At 48.4% G+C, this 24,772-nt stretch overlaps 1 protein-coding gene across 1 annotated transcript in view; it reads left to right on the top strand.

Moving 5' to 3' along the window:
• Window positions 1–21,168, top strand: part of LOC141085000 (transmembrane protease serine 3-like) — a gene marked incomplete at its 5' end in the record, with an annotated part of 58,542 nt that extends 37,374 nt beyond the window's left edge. Inside the window, 6 exons of the mRNA XM_073569926.1 lie at window positions 2,075–2,240; window positions 2,321–2,490; window positions 10,584–10,679; window positions 16,283–16,425; window positions 20,449–20,601; window positions 21,091–21,168. Of these exons, the coding sequence (XP_073426027.1) occupies window positions 2,075–2,240; window positions 2,321–2,490; window positions 10,584–10,679; window positions 16,283–16,425; window positions 20,449–20,601; window positions 21,091–21,111 (749 nt within the window). The remainder of the gene's footprint in view (window positions 1–2,074; window positions 2,241–2,320; window positions 2,491–10,583; window positions 10,680–16,282; window positions 16,426–20,448; window positions 20,602–21,090) is intronic.
• Between the last annotated feature and the right edge of the window lie 3,604 nt (window positions 21,169–24,772).

Below are 24,772 nucleotides of genomic sequence, written 5' to 3'. Positions count from 1 at the left end.
CAAAAGAAAAGTGTTAATATCTCAAGAACGGCTGAAACTTTTAGTAAGCAGTATAATGCAAAATTGCTTGTATTTACAAGAACTATCTGATGTGGTGTAGTGACCACTGTGTCCGCTAGGGGCGCTGTGTGGGTGTCCCAGGACAGGTGTATAAGCATTTCCAGTGTCCTGATAGGAGTAGGATGCTGAATGATCGCTATGTATCTCAAGGTGGGTGGCCTTGAGATGGAGACTTAGGTGTGTGATGATCAGCAATGATACTGCTGAGGTGCTGTTTCAATGTGTCAGGGAGAAGTCTCCAGGTAGCTGGGGAGACGGGCGGACCCAGTTACCTACAAACCCACCCAGGGGGTGTGTTTAAGAACCCTAGTATAAAGTGTGTATGAGTGGTTGAAGGACCTGTGATGAGGTCATAGCCATGTGACCCGGTGGGCGTGGCTACGGACCATATAAGGTGGCCAGGGTTGGTCACATGGGGTGAATGCCTGGACCTGGTTGGTCCGTTGTGGAAGGTCCCGCTGGGAGATGGGGCGTCCTGCCTGACAGCCCGTGAATGCTGTGTTTAATGGCTGCAAGTGTCTGACCGTTCCCAGGGAGAGGGAATGAACGTCTGCAGTATGGATGAAGCAGCCATGAGGTAAAACCCTGACGGGGTGAGAACGGTGAGGCTAGAAAGCCTGCGCAATGGACATTGCATAACCTATGTTAGTACAGGGATAACAGAGGGAAGCTCTGTCATGGACGCTATGCTGTGTATATGAACTTTATGTTGCTGCTGTGGGTTTATGATGCCTGAATAAACCGCATGGCTTGTTATGGTTTTATGGAAAACCCGTGCCGGACGTGATTATTGTGGCTGCTAAGCGAGTATCCCCTACTGGAATGACAGCGCAACCTTACACCGACAATACCCATATATGAAGATGGGGAAAAACGCTTTAACCTGGTTTTACATGTGATTTTACACTTATCCATTTTAACTCCTTAAAGTCCAGGCCTATTTATTTTCCATCTACCGTAAGTAGGTATAACAGGGCTTCGGTTGTACGTGTCTGTGTCGCGAAAACGATTGCAATATGACACTGACAGGCAGCCTATTAGATCCTGATTCTGGCAGCAACTTATGGGCATTGATATATGGCAAAAGCAAGAAAGCCATTGTTATATTATGGGTGTAAAAAGCTGACAGAGGGAGTAATCTCCCTCTGTCAAACTCCTCAGAAGCTGCCTAAATGGCACCTAAGAAGTTAAACACATGAAGCGCCTTCCAGCCTTTATAATTTCATCAGAGCAGTCTGCTCTGATGAAATATAAATGAGCTGCAGCCGGTCAGCAGACACTGATCGGCTGCAGCAGTCACCTGACAGGACAATTCCAGGCACAGCACTGCTGACATCTCTGGAACGACACAACTGAGGTCGGCGAGTATCCATTGTTTTTATCTTCTATGTGGCCCTGAATTGAGTAAACAGGGGTTGTCCAGTGGTGGACAACCTCTTTAAAAAAGTTGTCACTCTATCCTCAGGAATTAATCAGCACAAAATTATCTTCTACACATGATTCAATGCATTTTTAGGTGTACCGTCTCTTTAATGCGCCGAGAGAGTAACAATCTTGCTATCATCATTATGATCGTGAGATGTGCACAGCTCTCGGTAACACATTGAGACTAGTTTAGCAACTTGCAAATAGAAAACACCTCCTAAAATATCATAACCAGAAGGGATGAATTATTCATGGAGGTCGACCTCAATCTCTGGAATAAGTTTCTGTTCGGAACCCATTAGATCCTGACGTCTCCTTGTTTATAGGAAGTGGTCAACCCATGAGTAAAGGGGATCATGGTATAATGTCTCTTCATGTTGAAGTTTTGATTAGTGAGATTTCCAAATATTGAGACCCCACGATCGCTAAAACGGAATGCTGATCTCCTACGAGCTGAAAAATAGTCTGAGAACCGGTCTTCAGTCTTGGAGACGGATTGCTTCTGCATCTTCCTTTTTACCAATCAGATGGACAGATGTGGCGCTGGTTATTCACTTGTGCTTTCACTGCTTCTAACCTCTCCTTGTAGACTGCGGTCGTTCTTCCGCTGAAAGTCAGCGTATAGTTGGAGGATCTCCATCAGCCTGGGGACGTTGGCCATGGCAGGTCAGCTTGCGTTGGGATGGACGGCATGTGTGTGGAGGGTCTATCATTTCGTCCCAATGGGTGATGAGCGCGGCCCACTGCTTTGTCCTGTGAGTAGTCGGCTCATCTATGTGGAGATATACAGTGAAGCCTTCTCTATACTGATGGAGTATGATGTCATATCTCACAGGTCCAACTTCCTCACTGTTGCAAGGTGGAAGGTCCATGCTGGTTCTGCCTCCCTCAACCCATCAACCTCTCACTCGGTCCGGAGCATCTACTACAATGGGCTGTACAACCCTGAAACCAATGACTACGATGTCGCTCTGCTTAAAACTAGTCAGCCCATGGGCTTTTCTGGTTAGTTCAAGTCCTGCTGTGGTTAATAATTTTAATTAAATATGTAGAGAAACAAAGATGCTTTGTTCGAAAAACTGTGCCGTACCTGTCCACAGGTTGTATTACTTTCTGTCAACTATTTTACCTCACTTTCCACAGAAATTCTTCCATTTTTGATGCTTAGCATGTCTGGTCTCCTATTGTTGACCGAGCAGTGGGGAAGAGCTCCGGCTGGAGACAGAGCAGTGGGTGAGAGCTCCTGCTGGTGAGAGAGCAATGGGGTTGGGCTCCTGCTGGAGACAGAGCAGTGAGCTAAACTCCTGCTGGAGATAGAGCAATGGGGGAGAGCTCCTGCTGGAGACAGAGCAGTGGGGTCGAGCTCCTGCTGGAGACAGAGCAGTGGGGTTGAGATTCTAATGGAAACAGAGCAGTGGGGTTGAGCTCCTGTTGGAGACAGAGCAGTGAGGTTGAGCACCTGCTGGAGACAGAGCAGTGAGTTCGAGCCTGTGCTGGAGACAGAGCAGTGGGGTTGAGATTCTGATGGAAACAGAGCAGTGGGGTTGAGCTCCTGTTGGAGACAGAGCAGTGAGGTCAAGCTCCTGTTGGAGACAGAGCAGTGGAGTCAAGCTCATGCTCGTGACAGAGCAGCGGGGTCGAGCTCATGCTGGTGACAGAGCAGTGGGGTCAAGCTCCTGCTGGAGTCAGAGCAGTGGGGTCAATATCCTGCTGGAGACAGAGCAGTGGGGTGGAGCTCATGCTGGAGACAGAGCAGTGAGGTCTAGCTCCTGCTGGAGGCAGAGGTGTGGGGTTGTGCTCCTGCTGGAGACAGAGCAGTGGGGATGAGCTCTTGCTGGAGACAGAGCAGTAGGGTCGAGTATTTTCTGAAGACAGCAGTGGGGTCGAGCTCTTGATGGAGACAAAGCAGTGGGGTCGAGCTCCTGCTGGGGACAGAGCAGTGGGGTCGAGCTTCTGTTGGAGACAGAGCAGTGAGGTTGAACACCTGCTGGAGACAGAGCAATGGGATTGAGGTCCTACTGGAGAAAGAACAGTGGGATTGAGGTCCTGCTGTATACAGACCAGTGGGATTGAGGTCCTGCTGTAGACAGACCAGTGGGGTTGAGCTCCTGCTGGAGACAGAACTGTGGGGTTGAGCTCCTGCTGGAGACAGAGCGGTGGGGTCGAGCTCATGCTGGTGACAGAGCAGTAGGGTCGAGCTCCTGCTGGAGTCAGAGCAGTGGGGTCAATATCCTGCTGGAGACAGAGCAGTGGGGTAGAGCTCATGCTGGGGACAGAGCAGTGGGGTCGAGCTCCTGCTGGGGACAGAGCAGTGGGGTCGAGCTCCTGCTGGGGACAGAGCAGTAGGGTCGAGCTCCTGCTGGGGACAAAGCAGTGAGGTTGAGCACCTGCTGGAGACAGAGAAGTGGGATTGAGGTCCTGCTGGAGAAAGAGCAGTGGGATTGAGGTCTTGCTGGAGAAAGAGCAGTGGGTGTTGAGCTCCTGCTGGAGACAGAACTGTGGGGTCAAGCTCCTGCTGGAGACAGAGCAGTGGGGTCAAACTCCTGCTGGAGTCAGAGCAGTGGGGTCGATATCCTGCTGGAGACAGAGCAATGGGGTTGAGCTCTTTCTGGAGACAGAGCAGTGGAGTTGAGCATTTGCTGGAGACAGCAGTAGGGTCGAGCTCATGATGGATACAGAGCAGTGGGGCCAAGCTCGTGCTGGACACAGAGCAGTGGGGTCGAGCTCCTGCTGGAGACAGAGTATGAGGTCGAGAGTTCATGCCGGAGAAAGAGCTGTTCAGTATACCTCCTGCAGTAGACAGATCAGTCTCTTGTTTGAGACAGAGAGATTGGTGAGAGCTCCTGCAGTAGACAGAGCGGTAGTGGAGGGCTTTTGCAGTAGAAAGAGCAGTAGTAGACAGCTCGTGCTGGAGAGAGAGAGCAGTATTGGGGAGCCCCTGCTGGAGACAGAACAGTGAAGAAATGGAGAGCGCCTGCTAGAGATAGAGCAGTGATGGAGAATTCTTGCAGGGTAAATGTGGCACCCCTTAGGCTCAGTCGCCACAGAGGTACTGCACCTTCTCCTAAGGTGTAGTGCCCCACCAAGTAGGTAGGTTGGGAACTCCTTTCCACACTCTAACACCTGCATCCCACACACAGGATAGTTCAGTAGGTCCGCCTAGCAGCTTCAGGCTGGGGGTAGCAGAGCACCCTTTGTGGAACCCTGCTTCGTAACACGAGATGTGCTGGGAGATGGGTGGAGTTAGTATAAAAGAGAGGGAAAGTTGAGGATAGTAGGTCAGTCTGACGGGAGGTCAGGCGAGAGGAGTTCAGTTCTGAAGTTTTGAGTTCAGTTTGAGTTCAGTTTCGAAAGAGTGCTGCAGCTGCCTCAGTGATCTGAGCCAGCTGGCACGGGAAAGAGAAGAGAAGGAGAAAGACGTAGACCTGCAACCTAAGCTTCCATAAGAGGGAGAAGGAACAGCGCGTAACGAAGGAGTAGGAGAACAGAGAGGAGTTGTGGGTTGGAAGAGGAACCCTGCCTACAGGTTCTCAGCGCAAGGCCGGGGCCCGGCCCCCGAGGTTGTATGGACACTTATGATTCTGCAGCAGGTGGAGTAGTTGGCTGTATTGCACTACTCCCATCCAAGACTTGGGACACAACAGCAACCGATTTGCGAGCCAGGACTCTGAGAGGAGTCCCCGATAGAGGCTACAGCTGTCTGTCATACAAGTAAGGTTCTAGGAACATCTGACAGGAGGAATTCCAGAGAACTACGGTACTGGAGCTCTTCACATTAAAAGGCGCAATAGAGGAGTCGTTCAGGAAAGGCACATGTTGGCGGAGTGTTGGAGAGGAGAACCCTGACTTGCCCGGGAGGTTGATTGAGTCTCTACCCTGGAGGACACGGCACGAAGGCGGGCACCAGTGGGTACCACAAACTGTGAGTAAGCTTTAAAACTGCAAGCCCTGGTGTCCTCCATTCATTCGTCGCTAACACCTTCAGCACAGCTACATCTGGGTACCAGCATCTATACCATTCTGCTCCTCTCCTCTTCCATTGCACCCACTCTGCCCTGGGACTACAGCTCCACCTGTGGGGAGCTACACCATCTTTGCTGCACCACACCATCAGTCCCAGTGGATCTGCATGCAGCGTTGGCTCAATATCTTACTTGCCAAACACCACGGGTGGCGTCACGAACTATTCAACTAAGCTATAACACCATTGACATCACCGCCATTGATATTGGGCGCCCAGGGCCACGGACCGGGTCACCGCTGCTGTGACACCCTGACACCGGCCCGGTACCGACTACCCCACTGCCCTGGGTGTGAGGGGCGACCCATAAAGAGCAGTGGTGGAGACCTCCTGATGGAGACAGAGCAGTGATAGAGAGAGCAGTAAGGGAGAGCGCCTGCTTGCTGGAGATAGGGCAGTGGAGGAAAACTCTTACTGGAGACAGAGCAGTAGGGGAGAGCTCCTGCTGGATACAGAGTAGTGGGGGAGAGGTCCTGCTGGAGACCAAGCAGTGGAGGAGAGCTCCTGTTGGAGACAGAGCAGTGATGGAGAGCTCCTGATGGAGACAGAGCATTGGTGGAGAGTTTTTTGCTGGAGACAGAGCATTGTTGGAGAGCTTTTGCTGGAGACAGAGCAGTGGTGGAGTGGAGCTTTTGATGGAGAGAGAGCTGTGGGGGAGAGCTCCTGCTGGAGACAGAGCAGTGGGGGCCAGCACCTGCTGGAGGCAGAGCAGTGGTGGAGTGCTCCTGCTGGAGGCAGTGCAGTGGCGGAGAGCTCCTGCTGGAGGCAGAGCAGTGGCAGAGAGCTCTTGCTGGAGGCAGAGCAGTGGCAGAGAGCTCCTGCTGGAGGCAGAGCAGTGGCAGAGAGCTCCTGCTGGAGGCAGAGCAGTGGCGGAGAGCTCCTGCAGGAGGCAAAGCAGTGGCGGAGAGTTCCTGCTGGTGTAGTAATCACAGGTACGCGGGATGCAGTGACGAGACGGGAGCCGAAGTGAGCTTAGAACGTAACTATTATATATATATATATATGTATCTATAGGGGCTATCTCGAGTAACCAACAAGCTAACAACAGTTATCATCGCAGGGATCAGAACAATAATATACAGGTAATACGATAACTACCCTGTCGGAAACGGTAACTAAAGTATGAGGCCGCGGTATGGCCGACTACGGGTCCAGGAACTATGATTGATCAATTACAACGTGTCACTTATCCTCCTCTTATATCCGTCAGAGTGGTGGTCGGTGTGTCTGGGTCGCCCTGTCCCAGGGCTGTGGGGTACTCGGTACCGGGCCGGTGTCAGGGGGAAAGTATCACGGCAGCTGTGACCTGGTCCGTGGCAGCGGGCGCTGCTCGGTGAGACACCGGGGACGGCGGTGGAGCCAATAGCAGCTCCTGTTCCGCTGGGTTCGCTGGCGGGACCTTCGCAGCCGCAACAGGTCCGGGCAGGAGCTTCTCTTCCTCCGCTTCAGCTCCCTGGGCTGTATACAGCTCCTCCGGTATCAGCGGCAAAGAGGGGACAGTATACGCTGCCGATGGCATGGCAGCGGCTCCAAGCTCTGCAAGGTCTGCCAGGAAAAGATCCGATGCAACAGCTGCGGGTACCGGTGTCGCGGGTGCTGCAGGTGTAGGCCCCTCCTGGGCACGCTGCAGGTTTAATGTCCATAGCGCTTCTCGCCTCAGTCTCAGGCGGCGCGTCAGCTGAATAATCTCGTCCTCCAGCTGTTGGTGATTCATTCTTGAGATCGGGTCGGAGCCTTCAGCCATGGCGCCAGGGAGATCCGTTTCCCCGCGCTCCGCAGGCCTCCTTCCCTCACTCTCCAAAATGGCGTTCTCGCGTTCTTCCTGCCTCGGCCCCTTTCCCACCACTGGCTTCTTCTGCCCCGCCTTCCGGGGGTGGCGTCTTCTTCCAGCGCCTCCATACCAAGCCAGTATACGAACCCCTCGGGGGGTGGGCCATGTCGCTGTCACATAGTAATTCAGGCAGGGAAGGCCCAATACTCTTCGCTGTCTTTTCTTAGGACCTCCCATCTCTTCACGCCCTTCTTCTCCTCGCCAGCGGCCATTTCTAATGTCCATTTTACAGTCTATCAAATCAAGTCTTCTGCACATTTTCAAAAGCACAAAGTCTCACAAATTTCAGGTGCACAGAACCCGATGGCATCGGGTCTCGTCATCCTGTTCGTGACGCCAAAATTTGGGTCGCCCCGTCCCAGGGCTGTGGGGTACTCGGTACCGGGCTGGTGTCAAGGGGTAAGTATCACGGCAGCTGTGACCCGGTCCGTGGCCCTGGGCGCCCAATATCAATGGTGGTTTTTAATGTAGTTTATAGGAATAGTTTGTGACGCCACCTGTGGTGTTTGGCAAGCAAGATATTAAGCCAACACTGCTTGCAGATCCTCTGGGGCTGATGGTGTGTTGCAGCATAGATGGTGTAGCTCCCCACAGGTGAAGCTGTAACCCCAGGGCAGTGTATAGGCGCAGGCGGTGTGAGGAATGTTGGTACCCAGATGTAGCAGTGCTGATGGTGTTGGCGCACCAATGAATGGAAGACACCAGGGCTTGCAGTTTCAAAGCTTTACTCACAGTTCGTAGTGCACACTGGTGCCCGCTTCCATGCCGTGTCCTCCGGGGCAGAGACTCAATCAACCTCCTGGGCAAGTCAGGGCTCTCCTCTCCAACACTCCGCCAACATGTATCTTTCCTGAACGACTCCTCTATTGCGCCTTTTAGTGTGAAGAGCTCCAGTACCGTGGTACTCTGAAGTTCCTCCTGTCAGATGTTCCTAGAACCTTACTTGTATGACAGACAGCTGTAGCCTGCTCAGGGATGCTCCTGGATCCCGGCTCTCTATCCGTGTTGCTGTTGTGTCCCAAGTCTTAGATGAGAGTAGTGCATTTACAGCCAACTACTCCACCGGTGTCTGCTGCAGAACCATAAGTGTCCATACAACCTCGGTTACCGGGCCCCGGCCTTGCGCTGAGAACCTATAGGCAGGGTTCCTCTTCTAACCCACAATTCCTTTCTGTTCTCCTACTCCTCCGTTCCGCGCTGTTCCTTCTCTCTCTTATGGAAGCTTAGGTTGCAGTTCTACGTCTTTCTCCTTCTGTTCCTTTCCCGTGCCAGCTGGCTCAGATCACTGAGGCAGCTGCAGCACTCTCTCTTCTATCTCTCTTCTGGGGAGCTCGTTCCACCAAGACCAGTCCTCAGCTTCTCCTGACTGACTGTCTTCCTCCGCCTTGACCTCCCCTCAGGCTGACCTCCTGTCAGCCTGCTCTCAGACTGAACTCCAGACTGAACTGAACTGAACTCCAATTCTAAACCTTCCCACTCTTTTATACCTAACTCCACCCACCTCTCAGCACATCTCGTGTTATGAAGCAAGGACCCACGAAAGGTGCTCTGCTATCCTCTAAGTATGGAGCCGCAATCTGGGCCATTGCTGAACTATCCTGTGTGTGGGTGCAGGTGTCGGAGTGTGGAAAGGAGTCTTCGGTGTCTCAGCTGCTGGGCCCAGCCGACGAGGAGTTGGCACGAGCTTCTGGCGTTCCTACGCCCAGGTGGAGTGTGGGCACAACAGGCCCCTGAAAAGTTCCTCTGCGTTGCGCCTCCCGGTGGAGGCAGAATGGGGACAGCGGGGGCCCGAGTCGTGTAGGCCGCAGCTGCAGGTAGGGGCCGAGCAGCGGCAGGCCGCAGCCGCGGGCTGGAGTCGAGCAGTGGCAGCCGCGGGAGGCGGCAGGCAGGCGAATGACGGGAGCGCGGTCGTTCGGTCGGTGTCCCGCTGCTGAGCTGCTCAGTGCTGTCTCCTCCCTGTCCTTCGTGAGTCTCTCTGGTCGTCGCTCACTCCTTCTGGCTCTGGCTCTCTGGCACCACCTAGGCTCCCTGCTCCTTATCTCCCGCTCTGTCGAGTGCCCCCTGCTCACGTTCTCAGCTCCTTTTATACCTGCTCCGCCCCCACTCCTTCTAGAACTGTCTCTGGTCCGTCCTCCAATTATGTCCCCCGGAAACAGTCTCCCTAGTGACAGTCTCCTTGGTTCCGGCCCGGTTACACAGTGGGGACTCTCCCTCCTACACTTGAGACAAAGCAGTGGCGGAGAGCTCCTGCTGGAGACAGAGCAGTGGGGGAGAGCTCCTGCTGGAGACAGAGCGGTCGGGGAGAGCTCCTGCTGGAGACAGAGCGGTGGGGGAGAGCTCCTTCTGGAGACAGAGCAGTGGGGGAGAGCTCTTTCTGGAGACAGAGCTGTGGGGGAGAGCTCCTGCTGGAGGCAGAGCATTGTTGGAGAGCTTTTGCTGGAGACAGAGCAGTGGTGGAGTGGAGCTCTTGGTGGAGACAGAGCTGGGGGGGAGAGCTCTTGCTGGAGGCAGAGCAGTGGGGGAGAGCTCCTGCTGGAGACAGAGCAGTGGGGGAGAGCTCCTGCTGGAGACAGAGCAGTGGGGGAGAGCTCCTGCTGGAGACAGAGCAGTGGGGGAGAGCTCCTGCTGGAGACAGAGCAGTGGGGGAGAGCTCCTGCTGGAGACAGAGCGGTGGGGGAGAGCTCCTTCTGGAGACACAGCAGTGGGGGAGAGCTCTTTCTGGAGACAGAGCAGTGGGGGATAGTTCCTGCTGGAGACAGAGCAGTGGGGAGAGCTCCTGCTGGAGGCAGAGCATTGTTGGAGAGCTTTTGCTGGAGACAGAGCAGTGGTGGAGTGGAGCTCTTGGTGGAGACAGAGCTATGGGGGAGAGCTCATGCTGGAGACAGGGCAGTGGTGGAGAGCTCTTGCTGGAGGTAGAGCAGTGGTGGAGAGCTCCTGCTGGAGGCAGAGGGGTGGGGTTGAGCTCCTGCTGGAGACAGAGCAGTGGCGGAGAGCTCCTGCTGGAGACAGAGCAGTGGGGGAGAGCTCCTGTTGAAGACAGAGCAGTGGGGGAGAACTTCTGCTGGAGACAGATGCCTTACAGAAATAGTTAAGTGGAGTGGCGTTTTCAGAGAAGAGTAGGGTCCTTCATGGGAGCCACGAAAGCGCTTTGTATACTTCTCCCATTTATTATTCCCACAAATCCCTGGGTGTTTTATGTGTTTTTTTGTAGCTTGTTGTCGCTTCTCTGTGTTCTCTTTCCTGCAGAGACCCTCCGGCCCGTGTGTCTACCCAGAACACGTCAGCAGTTCCAAACAAGGGGCAACTGTTGGATCAGCGGTTGGGGACATGTGAGTGAAGGAGGTAAGGTGACCGGGTGCAATGGTAGATCTGAATGGTATGTAACCCAGCCTCTGATCATTTTCCTTCTCTCGTATATCTACAGTTGACATTTTTCACCATGACATTAAACTGCTTTCTGTCATTTTGCTCAATAATAAAGCCACAAATCCCCACTTAATTTAAATTTTAAAATCATTATGACTAATGGAACATATTTTTTTCTCGGTTCATAGAAAATAGGGAGTTGGGTAAATTCATACTATCTATCTCTAATTTCATTTTAATGGCAGCAGGGAGATGGCCCAGTGAATGCCCCCATGTCTGCCATATTTGTACACCTATGATGCTCCCAGCCTTTATCTGGACTTCATCGGAGATATAGTCATGAGAAACAGTAAACTTACAAGTTCAAGACCGTCTAAAAGGACTGATACAAAAAATTAACCCCTTAGTGACCGAGCCCATTTTGACCTTAATGACCAGGCCAATTTTTACAATTCTGACCACTGTCACTTTATGAATTTATAGCTCTGGAACGTTTCAACAGATTCCACTGATTCTGAGATTGTTTTTTCGTGACATATTGTACTTCATGTTAGTGGTAAATTTTCTTCGAAATGACTTGCATTTATTTTTGAAAAAAAAAAAAAAAAGGAAATTGGGCATAAAGTTTGAAAATTTTGCAATTTTCAAACTTTTAATTTTTGTGCCCTTAAATCAGAGAGTTGTGTCACACAAAATAGTTAATAAATAACATTTCCCACATGTCAACTTTACATCAGCACAATTTTGGAAACATAATTTTTTTTTATTAGGACGCTATAAAGGGTTAAAAGTTGCCCAGCGATTTCTCATTTTTCCAACAAAATATGCAAAACCATTTTTTTAGGGACCAAATCACATTTGAATTGACTTTGGGAACTAAAGCAATGTGGAAGGAAACAATTAACATTTTTCACAAAAAATGTACTTTAGACCCAAACTTTTTTTATTCTCACAAGGGTAACAGGAGAAAATTGACCACACGATTTGTTGTGCAATTTCTCCTGAGTAAGCTGATACCTCATACGTGGGGGAAAGCAACTGTTTGGATGCATGGCAGGACTCAGAAGGAAGGGAGCACCATGTGTCTTTTTGAATGCAAAATTGGCTGGAATGGCTGGCGGGCACCATGTCACGTTTGGAGACCCTCTGATGTGCCTAAACAGTGGAAACCCCCCAATTCTAGCTCCAACAGTAACACAGCCCTAACCCTAATCCCAACCCTAACCCCACCATAACCTTAACCCCATCACCACCCTAACCTCAACACAACCGCAACTCGAACACAACCGTAACCCAAATCCAACCGTAACCCTAGCCCCAACCCTAACTCTAGCCTCAAACCCTAACCATAGCCCCAAATCCTAACTTTAGCCCCAACCAGGGGCGGACATACTTCCTGTGCAACTGCACCAGGGCCTGAAGGTGGAGGGAGACCCCTGCAGGCAGGGGCGTACTGCCCATAGTGGCACAGTATGCAGCTGCTATGGGGCCACTAAGTCAAGATTGAGGGTGGGAGTGAAAGGAGCCCCGTGTCATGCAGCATCGGGCCCCTCTCACTCCCTAATGTAATAATCATGCAACTACCCAGAGCCGGGGAGAGATCGGCACGCAGAGTGCAGGAGTTCAAAAAGGGGAGTGTCAAGAAGGGAGAGACGCTGGCCAATGAACGCACCACCAGACTGAGGAGAGCGCTCACTGGCTGCCGTCTCTGTCCTGCATGACGTGTCCAAATGGAGAGTGCTCACCTGTAGTCAGGGAGCCCGGGCCACACAGCACACTGGGGAACAAAAGTGGAGGAAGAGCAGAACTTACAGTGTGTAGTCTGCTCCTTCCACTGTTCTAATCCCAGCAACTCAGAGAAGAGGTCATGGGAGAAGGCTCACAGCACAGGACAGCACAGCAGCAGGAGGCTGATATCAGTCCTTTCTGCTGTGTCCCCATCCCCCACAATGAGTTCTGCAGGCTTCTCTAGCTGAACTATGAGGCCGACCTCCTCCATGGCTCATCTTAATACCTGATATTATAAATTATTATGTGTGTGTTTGTATATGTGTGTGTACAGTACATGTATGTGTGTGTGCATCTGTGTATTTATGTACAGTTTATGTGTGTATCCCTGTGTATGTATGCGTACCTGTGTGTGTATGTATGTACAATATACAGTATGTATGTGTGTGTACCTGTATATGTAAATGTGTTTATCTATGTGTGTGTGTGTATATATGTGTGTATCTATGTACAGTATATGTGGGTATCTATGTGTATGTATGTGTCTCTTACATCTGTGTATGTATATGTATGTGTCTGTACATCTGTGTATGTATGTGTGTGTATAGACAGTATATGTGTAGGGTATGTGTATAATATATGTGTATATAAGTGTGTTTATATATGTAGGGTATGTGTGTGTACGTATGTGTATCTGTGTGTATGTATGGTATGTGTATGTATGTTGTTTGTGCGTATGGATGTATGGTATATGTACGATGTATGTGTGATCCATCGGATCTTGGATAACTTGTTGATCACTGGGTATTCAACCACTGGGCCCCACAGAGATCCTGAGAACAGGGGTCTGCAGTCACGCCCTGGATAAAGCAGAGTTGTACATGCTCAGCCCCTGCTCTATTCATTATCTATAGAGCTGTTGAATGCTGCGCTCAGCTATTTCCATCACTTCCATAGATAATGAATAGAGCAGATACCATATGATACAGACACCAGACATATAATGTAATATATACATGGTCGGGCTCTGCTGGTTCCAGCAGTAACCACGAGGATGCGCTCTGAACACTTGCTATCATGTGCCAACTAGAGCGTCAGCCACGTCTGTAGTTCTGTTCACTAACAGCCGACACTAGTTGACACTAGTGTGGGCCTGATGCTATCGCATTGCGAGGGCAGTGACATCATGATTGGGGCAGCTCTGTGGCGCTGGGGGTGGCGGCTGTCTCTCCCCCCCCCACCGTGGTTTGCGGCTGGTGATGGGGTGCGGCACCACCAGAGGGCGCCCGCACCCCATCTCAAGCACAGGCCGCAAGCCACAGTCTTTCCTGCTGGCTGTGACTGAACGGAGGTGGGTGGGCAGGCAGCGGCGGGATCCGACGCGTGTAGTCAATCGGTGGGGGGTCCGGCGGCAGGTCCTGGCGGCGATCCGGCGGTTGGTCCTGGCAGGGGGTCCAGTGGCGGGTCCAGCGGCGTGTCCAGGCGGGGGTCTAGCTGCGGTTCCAGCGGCGGGGGGGTCCGGCGTGGGTGTCCCGCTGGTGGTACTGCGCAAGCTGAGACCCTGGAGATTTTCCAGTGCTGGGGGTACTATACACTTATTTCTTAGCACCGTTAAAAAGTGGCGCTGAGGAATAAGTACCATTAACTGCCGTCATTAAAAGGCGTATCAGCAGTTGGTAAGGGGTTAAGGTACATTTAAAATAATAGTAATAATGATATTAAAAGTATGAAATATACTGTATATACAGTATATATATACATACATACAGTCATGGTCGGAAGTGTTGGCCCCCTTTAAATTGTTACAGAAAATTATTTCAATTACACGTTTTGTTACATATATGTTTATTTCTTTTTGTGTGTATTGGAGCAACACAAAGAAAAAAATTAAAAAAGGCAAATTGGACATAATGTCACACAAAGCCCAAAACATTTGCGGAACAAAATTCTTGCCACTTTCCAATATTGTGGATAAACAACCTTATTCCAAGCATGTGATGCTCGTTCAGACTCACCTGTGGCAAGTAACAGATGTGGGCAATATGAAAATCACACCTGAAACCAGATAAAAAGGGGAGAAGATGACATAATTTTTGCCTTGTGTGTTTGTTCCACACTAAGCATGAAGAACAGAAAGAGACGAGAACTGTCTGAGCAATTGGGATCCAAAATTCTTGAACAATATCAACAATCTCAAGGTTACAAGTCAATCTCCAGAAATTGTGATGTTCCTTTGTCCACAGTGCACAACATAATCAAGAAGTTTACAACCCATGGCACTGTAGCTATTCTACCTGGATGAGGACGGCAGAGAAAAAATTGATGAAAGGTTGAAACCCAGGATAGTCCGGATGGTGGCTAAACAGCCTCAATCAAGTTCTCAAGAAATTCAAGTTGTCCTTCAGGCCAAGTGTTCATCAGTGTCAGCGTGAACTATCCCAAACATTTGAGTGCAATGCAACACTATGGCAGGAGAACCAGCAGGGCCCAACTGTTGACACTGACATAAAAAAGCTACACTGCAGTTTGCCAAAATGTACGTGAGTAAGCAAAAATCTTTCTGGGAAAGCGTCTTGTGGACAGATGTAAAACCAGGAGCTTTTTGGTAAAGCACATTGTTTTACTGTACTGAAAATGGAATAAAGCATACAAAGAAAAGAACACAGTACCTACAGTCAGATATGGTGGAGTTTCAACAATGTTTTGGGTTGTTTTGCTTCCTTTGGCACTGGGTGCCTTGACTGTGTGCAAGGCATCATGAAATCTGAAGATTATCAAGAGATTTTGGGTCGCAAACGCTAGGTTTGTGTCCTAGGTCATGGGTCTTCCAGCAGGACAACGACTACAAACATACTTCAAGAAGGACCTAGAAATGGATGGGAAACAAAGCGCTGGAGAGTTCTGAAGTGGTCAGCAATGAGTCCGGATCTAAATCCCATTGATCACCTGTGTCATATGAGAGACTTGGAGCAGTTTGCAAAAGAAGAGTGGTCAAAAAATCCACTTGAGAGGTATAAGAAGCTTGTTGATCGTTATAGGAAGCGACTAATTGCAGTTATTTATTCCACAGGTTGCAACCAAAGATTAAGATGAAGAGTGCCAACAATTTTGTCCGGCCCATTTTTGGGGCTTTGTGTGAAATTATGTCCAATTTTTTTTTTCTCTGTTTTATTGCGTTGTTCCACTACACACAAAGGAAATAAATGTGTGTATAACAAAATATGTGGAATTGTAATAATTTCCTGGTAAAAATACTTTATTTTCTTGAACAATTTCAAGGGTGCCAACAATTTTGGCCATGACTGTATTTACCGTATATACAGAACAAAAATGTAAAAATTTAAATCATCCTTTTTTTCTTCAAAATGTAAATAGAAAAATCTTAAAAATAACACATTTGGTATCACCATGTACATAATTGTGAGAACTAATAATATTCTGGTGAATTCCAAGATGATAAAAATATCTCAGAACTCAGAACATCATCCCCCCCAAAAAAAATAATTCAAAAGGATCAGAAAGTGGTATAGATCCCAAAATGATAATGATAAAAAATATAAGCCCCACACAACTCTGTCGACTGAAAAATAAAAAAGTAATGGCTCTAGGAAGAAGGGGAGGAAAAATTGAAAAATGGCCGAATCTCCAAGGGATTACAGTCAGCATGCATGATCCTTGCCTCCCCCAAATAAAGCTGTGGAGACCTGCACCAAATGTAATATGTATGGGGCTGTAAGGAGGAGGTGATTCATGCTTAGATTTAATAGTTTTGCGCTGAATGTGTCCTCTAGTTTCTCATTGTTACAGTATTAATCTTTTTTTTTTTTTTTTTACTGTTTTAATTATTTCAGGGCAATTGTCTCCGGTTCTCCGAGAAGCCAAGGTGCATCTGATCAGCAATGAGCTGTGTAACCAGTCCTCGTATTACCCGGGACTGATCAGTGCCCGCATGTTATGTGCTGGTTATCTGGATGGAAAGGTGGACTCGTGTCAGGTATCCAATGTTACATTCACAATGGAGACATGTCTGTAAATGACATTTATATTAGTGATACAGCTAATATCAGAACACGGAGATAAGCGGAGATAGGAAGGCACTGCCTGTCTCCTCATGCAGAAGAAGGGCGTCACAGGTTAATGTTACAGGACGCTCATTCTTCTTATCAACTGCTGGATAGCTGCTGCAGAACCTCATAATACACGTCAGCTGCTGCAGAACCTCATAATACACCTCAGCTGCTACAGAACATCATAATACACCTCAGCTGCTGCAGAACCTCATAATACATGTCAGCTGCTGCAGAACCTCATAATATTCACCAGCTGCTGCAGAATCTCATAATACACGTCAGCTGCTGCAGAACATCATAATACACCTCAGCTGCTGGAGAACCTCATAATACACCTCAGCTGCTGGAGAACCTCATAATACACCTCAGCTGCTGCAGAACCTCATAATACACCTCAGTTGCTGCAGAAACTCATAATACACCTCAGCTGCTGCAGAACCTCATAATACACCACAGCTGCTGCAGAACCTCATAATATACACAAGCTGCTGCAGAATCTCATAATACACCTCAGCTGCTGCAGAACCTCATAATACATCTCAGCTGTTCCAGAACTTCATAATATACACCAGCTGCTGCAGAATCTCATAATACAGTACATGCCAGCTGCTACAGAACATCATAATACACCTCAGCTGCTGCAGAACCTCATAATACATGTCAGCTGCTGCAGAACCTCATAATATACACCAGCTGCTGCAGAACATCATGATACACCTCAGCTGCTGCAAAACCTCATAATACATGTCAGCTGCTGCAGAACCTCATAATATACACCAGCTGCTGCAGAACATCATAATACACCTCAGCTGCTGCAGAACCTCATGATACACCTCAGCTGCTGCAAAACTTCATACTACACCTCAGCTGCTGCAGACCATCATAGTATATCTCAGCTGCTGCAGCACCTCATATTACACCTCAGCTGCTGCAGGACCTCCTAATATACCTCAGCTGCTGCAGATCATCATAATACACACCACAGCTGCTGCAGAACCTCAATACACCTCAGCTGCTGCAGAACTTCATATAACACCTCAGCTGCTGCAGAACCTCATAATACACCTCAGATGCTGCAGATCATCATAATACATCTCAGCTGTTGCAGAACCTCATAATACACCTCAGCTTTTGCAGAACCTCATAATATATCTCAGCTTCTGTAGAACCTCATAATAGACCAAAGCTGCTGCAGAACCTCATAATACAGCACATGTCAGCTGCTACAGAACATAATACACCTCAGCTGCTGCAGAACCTCATAATACATGTCAGCTGCTGCAGAACCTCATAATATACACCAGCTGCTGCAGAACATCATGATACACCTCAGCTGCTGCAGAACCTCATAATACATGTCAGCTGCTGCAGAACCTCATAATATACACCAGCTGCTGCAGAACATCATGATACACCTCAGCTGCTGCAGAACCTCATAATACATGTCAGCTGCTGCAGAACCTCATAATATACACCAGCTGCTGCAGAACATCATGATACACCTCAGCTGCTGCAGAACCTCATGATACACCTCAACTGCTGCAGAACCTCATGATACACCTCAGCTGCTGCAAAACTTCATACTACACCTCAGCTGCTGCAGACCATCATAGTATATCTCAGCTGCTGCAGCACCTCATATTACACCTCAGCTGCTGCAGGACCTCATAATATACCTCAGCTGCTGCAGATCATCATAATACACACCACAGCTGCTGCAGAACCTCATAATATACACCAGCTGCTGCAGAACATCATGATACACCTCAGCTGCTGCAAAACCTCATAATACATGTCAGCTGCTGCAGAACCTCATAATATACACCAGCTGCTGCAGAACATCATAATACACCTCAGCTGCTGCAGAACCTCATAATACATGTCAGCTGCTGCAGAACCTCATAATATACACCAGCTGCTGCAGAACCTCATAATACACCTCAGCTGCTGCAGATCATCATAATACATCTCAGCTGTTGCAGAACCTCATAATACACCTCAGCTTTTGCAGAACCTCATAATATATCTCAGCTTCTGTAGAACCTCATAATACACCAAAGCTGCTGCAGAACCTCATAATACAGCACATGTCAGCTGCTACAGAACATAATACACCTCAACTGCTGCAGAACCTCATAATACATGTCAGCTGCTGCAGAACCTCATAATATACACCAGCTGCTGCAGAACATCATGATACACCTCAGCTGCTGCAGAACCTCATAATACATGTCAGCTGCTGCAGAACCTCATAATATACACCAGCTGCTGCAGAACATCATGATACACCTCAGCTGCTGCAGAACCTCATGATACACCTCAGCTGCTGCAAAACTTCATACTACACCTCAGCTGCTGCAGACCATCATAGTATATCTCAGCTGCTGCAGCACCTCATATTACACCTCAGCTGCTGCAGGACCTCATAATATACCTCAGCTGCTGCAGATCATCATAATACTTCTCAGCTACTGCAGAACCTCATAATATACCTCAGCTGCTGCAGAACCTCAATACACCTCAGCTGCTGCAGAACTTCATATTACACCTCAGCTGCTGCAGGACCTCATAATACACCTCAGCTGCTGCAGATCATCATAATACATCTCAGCTTCTGCAGATCATAATACACCTCAGCTGCTGCAGAACCTCATAATACACTTCAGCTTCTGCAGAACCTCATAATACACCAAAGCTGCTGCAGAACCTCATAATACACCTCAGCTGCTGCAGATCATCATAATACATCTCAGCTACTGCAGAACCTCATAATACACCTCAGCTGCTGCAGAACCTCATAATACACTTCAGCTTCTGCAGAACCTCATAATACACCAAAGCTGCTGCAGAACCTCATAATACACTTCAGCTTCTGCAGAACCTCATAATACACCAAAGCTGCTGCAGGACCTCATAATACACCTCAGCTGCTGCAGATCATCATAATACATCTCAGCTACTGCAGAACCTCATAATACATCTCAGCTGCTGCAGAACCTCATAATACACTTCAGCTTCTGCAGAACCTCATAATACACCAAAGCTGCTGCAGAACCTCATGATACACTTCAGCTTCTGCAGAACCTCATAATACACCAAAGCTGCTGCAGGACCTCATAATACACCTCAGCTGCTGCAGATCATCATAATACATCTCAGCTACTGCAGAACCTCATAATACATCTCAGCTGCTGCAGAACCTCATAATACACCAAAGCTGCTGCAGACATTTTTTTTAAATTTCATATCAAACAATGGTGGATTAAAGGAGGTTCTGCAGCAGCTGAGGGGTGTGTTATGACGCCCTTACATTTATATCAGGTAACTAACCCCTCGCATTAAATAGAAGAATTAATCACTATTTCATGTGCCTATAATCAGTGCTCGGCCCGGGCTCAGCGGTCTGCGCACTGGGACAGAGTGCATTGTGTACAGTGATAACTGCACTGATGGGAACACAAGGAGAAATTGATTGCACTTTCATCCATGTAAATGACGGAATGATATAATCTAATTATTGTACATAACACATTAATCCCCTGATCACAGTGGTGTATTGATCCCCTTATCTTATCGTCTCCGCTGTTGTACTTGATACTGCCATCTTATAAAGTCATGGGATATTGATTGGATGCCATCTCTTTGTGATGAGCGGTGTCCAACCTCTGAGAACATGGATCCCTCTCCAATGGTGGGCTGTAACCAAGTCTCTGACCCTTGTCCTTTCCAGCCTTTCTGTATACCTAGAGAGATGACGATTTTCCCCATGGCTTAGCGGCAGACAATAATGAAGCAATAAACCCTCGGCTTAATCTAAATTATAAAATCATTAGGACTAATCAAACATATTGTTTTCTCATTTGTAGATAACGGGGTGATAATGGAGCTTCCGGGTTCATGGACAGGATAGACTATAACTGGTATGTTATTTTTCTTCTCTTTTGCAGGGAGACAGTGGGGGTCCTCTCGTCTGCCAGGAGGGTGGCTTATGGTGGCAGGTTGGCATTGTCAGCTGGGGAGAAGGTTGTGGGAGACCCAATCGTCCAGGAGTCTACACCAATCTCACCACGCTCCTGGACTGGGTGTATCACCGCCTCCAGGTGGGTTGTAATCAGTGACGCTCGTGGGCTCCGATGCAAAATCTCCAACAGGACCCCCAAACCATTATGGCGGCTCTCCAACCCCTTCCCAATTTTCGTTTTTTTCCTTCTCTTCCTTAAGGCGCGTCATTTTTTAATTTTGTCTGTCAATGAGGGCTTTGAGATATACTTTTTAATCATATCATTCAATTTACAATTTGATGTGCTGAAAAGTCGAAAAAATGGTGAAAAATAACAATTCAGTCCTTGTTTTTTGAGTTTTATTTTTGAAGACCTGACAAAGCGTTTCTTTGTATGATTATGGCAAAACCATACTTTTATCGTCTTTTCTTTAATTTTTTACTGAGTTTTAAGTAAAATTTGGAAATTTGTAAAAAAAAAATACAATTTTGTTTTGTATCGCCATTATTTTTCCATCCAAGGGGCTGTGAGATTGCTTGATTTTTGCATGTTGTGATGACATTTTTATCACTCTCGTTTTCTCCTCAGACCGACAGCGAGATCCCGTAATAAGAAGACGATCCATCCACTACTATATTTGTATCCAATAAAGCACATCATGTCATGTCTTGTGTGCCCTTTTCATATGATTGATGGGATTTGTAGTTCGCCAACTGTTGCTCCGATCTGCGGTAAGAAAGACAGCAGCTAAGTGAAATAAGTATTGTTCTGGTATGTGGCGGCAGGGGGAATGTGTGACTGACCCCCTGTAGTATACCTCTGTACAGCCATTTGTTCCTGCCCATAATACTATATTTAGTGCATAGCAGCAGCATCCTGAGGCTCCAGAAAGGGTGAAGTTCACTTTATGGGAACAATAAAAACGAAAATGGTTGACCAGAGACAGAATGGGCCAAAGGACCCTCAGTCCTCAGTACATGTGGGTCATTGAGCTGTCAGTGTTTGCGGTCAGTACATGTCACCATTGCGCTGTCAGTGTGTGTCAGGCATTGGGTTCCTGTTGCTGCACAGCAGGAATCCCGAGCCCTGCTCCCGGTGGTCTCCCATTCCTCCCCAGCCGCAGAGGAGGTTGCTCAGCAAACTCGGTCCCAGCACTCTGCCCAGAACACCTCCGTGGGTTTGCTTGCTGCTGCCACCTCTGGCACAGCTATGGCAATGCAGACTGCACAGCAGCGAGATTCTCCAGGGACTAAGTCCTCATGTCGGGCCACTGAGCATGCCCGTGGAGTGATCTCCCATTGGAGATCGAAGGTCACGTGCTCAGGTCCTGCTCCTTTTCGGATTGGCCCATCCGAGAAGCCAGGAAGGTCCCAGATGCTCGCGGCTATAAAAGGTTCACATGGCCGCTCGGCCATGCGCTAGGATACTCTGTATTTTCAGACCATGAGGAGTGAGTGATGTATGTACGTATGAATGTCTCTGGTGACTGACTCATTATGAAACCCCTACCCTTGGTACGCATGTGTTGTGCAGCCTAGCCTGCTAGCGCCCAGGCTTAGGTGTAGGTAGGGCAGAGTCGGAGTCAGGCATTAGTCCCCATCAGTGACTCGGCACGCCACAGTGCACGTGCTCCACATTCCGTAGCCAGCGTCTATAGCGGCGTTCACGGCAGCGACGCCGTGCGCTCAGAGGGCCTAGAAGAACTCTAACCCCGTGTCCTTGGGGTAGAGTTCTGTGGCCGCTTTCTGTGCGCTTTTTGGCCGGGCTCTGTGAGCTAAACAGGCTCCGGTATTCGCGTTCAGCGGCTGTGCGGCTCTGTGAGTCAACAGAGTTCGCTCCTGTTCACACTGGGTGACGTAACCCACGTGTGACTGTTTTCACGCTGCTCTATTCTTCCGCCATTACGAAGCGGCAGTGTACCACCTCTGCACGGTGGACCCCGGGCTGCGAACGCACCTACTATTATTTATAATTTGGTGCGTTCCACCAGCCCTAACAGTGTGTGCGGTCAGTACTTGTCACCATTGTGCTGTCAGTGTGTGCGGTCAGTGCTCTAGATACAGGAAGTAGCTCTCTGACAGCCACCATAGTCAGCCATATCATCGGTCACAGGGGCTAGTTTTCCGACACCCGGTCATCCTAAACGCCCCCATACATGTTACAGAAAACTCATACAAGCCCACCGATTTCAGAGGAAACGTCTGACCAACTAATTTTTGTGGTGTCTCCTATCAGTGACCCCCCCACAGACGATGCCAGGAGACATAAGGATTGAGCAATTGGAAATCAATCGTCTGATCCTTTTGTTCTACGGGGAGGTCAGGGATGTCCATGTGCTCCTATGTATGGGGGAGGATAAATGACGGCCAAATGAGCTAGAGCAAGACGGAGGGAGAGGGTCCGAACCGCGAAGATTTACATACATCTCAACCGAAATGAAAAAGGTATTTATGCATCAAAGGTGTGAGGTCAGGGGGAATCAAAAGTCCTAATAGAATCCTTTTGTGACACACAATTGAATATCTTTACATGATATCACTAAAAATGGGTGACAGGTTCCCTTTAAGCCAGCATCTGCTTTTCCAGCACAGGGAACATCCATGTCCTTGCTAGAAGCCAGGGACATCATCTGTGATTGGGGGTGACCTCATTTATAGGGTCTCGCCAAACAGGGAGCAAGAGGTGGAAGGGGAAAGATAAAAGGAAACAGTATGGGTGGTAACCTACTTTTATGGGTCTCCTCTTCAATTTTTCCTCCTCACTTTCCAAGATCTTACCTTACTACTTACCTTATATTTAAATTTTGACTGTTTTTTACACTTTTCTATTCATCCCCCTAGGGGACTTTAACTGGCAGTCAGTTATTAGCCCGTATAATACAGTTTTCCTATGAAGCCCGACCTCGGGAGTACAAATGGCAGACAGAGGGACCTTCGGCACCAGGCAGTATAGGGCCACTGATGCAGTGGTACCTAGTATTCGGCCTGGTTCATCGAGTGCTGGCACCGGTTGGGCTCACAAATGACCAAGGGAAGGAGTCGCTAGTTCCTCCTCCTTCTTTATCTGCTCTGGAAGTCATACAGAAAAATCCCTTTATTTCAGCACCAATGAGACGTGACAATTTCCGGATTATCAGATGTCGGACTCGAGGAATCTGTATCTCAGAGACTGAAAATAAATCCGACTCCGCTTGTGGCAGCGAATGACTTCGCGAGTCACGTCCTCACCGGGACAAGAGGAAACTGCTGAATCATGTTACATAAACAGAAAGAGAAAAATGTCTGATATCCGAACCCAGCTCACGAAATGTTGGCTCACACGTCTGCTACTGAGGAATGAACCAGTCCATTGTCATGTAACACATCATCTAAAAACAATCGCGTATTAGTGCAAGAAAATTTACAGTTTAACAATAAAAAAATCTGATACAAGTTAGAAAAAAACACACAAAAATAACAATGTCCCCAGAAAGCTCTACTAAAAAAAGAACTTGTTAAGAACACAGAAAATGCCTCACACACACACTAAAAAAAGAGAGCAGGGACTCGCACAAATGAGTGAGGATTTTTGTTCATTTGTTTCCTAGATGCAGAATTAAGCAAACTGGTAAATCGTTGTCATTTCATGTTTTCCACCATTTGACTGTTGCAGAATGACCATGTCCTTTGTCGCATTTTAGCCAACCACTCAGCTAGATAAAGTTTTGGTGTTTCTGTTCCTCCTCCTCTACTCAGTGTAAGAAATAGCAGCAAGTAGGGTTTTTTTTTTTTATAGAGATGTGCAGGGTGTGTTGGGGGATCACGTACAGTCTCAGGTAGGGCATAAGAAATCAGACTGTAGAAAAGGAGAAACCACATGAGCTATTGAAGACAGCAGCACCTTGGACACATGTAGAGCTCACATTCAGCCTATATTACAGGGAGAGACCCACATGAATCACATCCAGCCTATACTCCTGGAGAGATACATACTGTAGGTCTCACATCCAACATAATACTGTGAGACACACAGATCTCACATCCAACCAAATTACTGGGAGAGGCACACAAACCTTACCTCCAACTTATATTACCCAGAGCAACACACAGACCTCACATCCAGCCTATATTACAGGGAGAGACATACAGAGCTCACATCCAGCCTATATTACTGGTAGAGACATACAGAGATCACATCCAGCCTAAATTACTGGTAGAGACACACACAGCTAGCAACCAGCCTATATTACTGGGAGAGACAAACAGACCTCACATCCAGCCTATATTACTAG

This window comes from Dendrobates tinctorius, unplaced genomic scaffold, assembly GCF_039654945.1.
Source record: "Dendrobates tinctorius isolate UK_male_01 unplaced genomic scaffold, ASM3965494v1 ptg000028l, whole genome shotgun sequence".
Lineage (NCBI taxonomy): Eukaryota > Metazoa > Chordata > Amphibia > Anura > Dendrobatidae > Dendrobates > Dendrobates tinctorius.
Note: the sequence above shows the minus strand (reverse complement) of the source record. Positions and strands in the feature narration are given on the sequence as shown.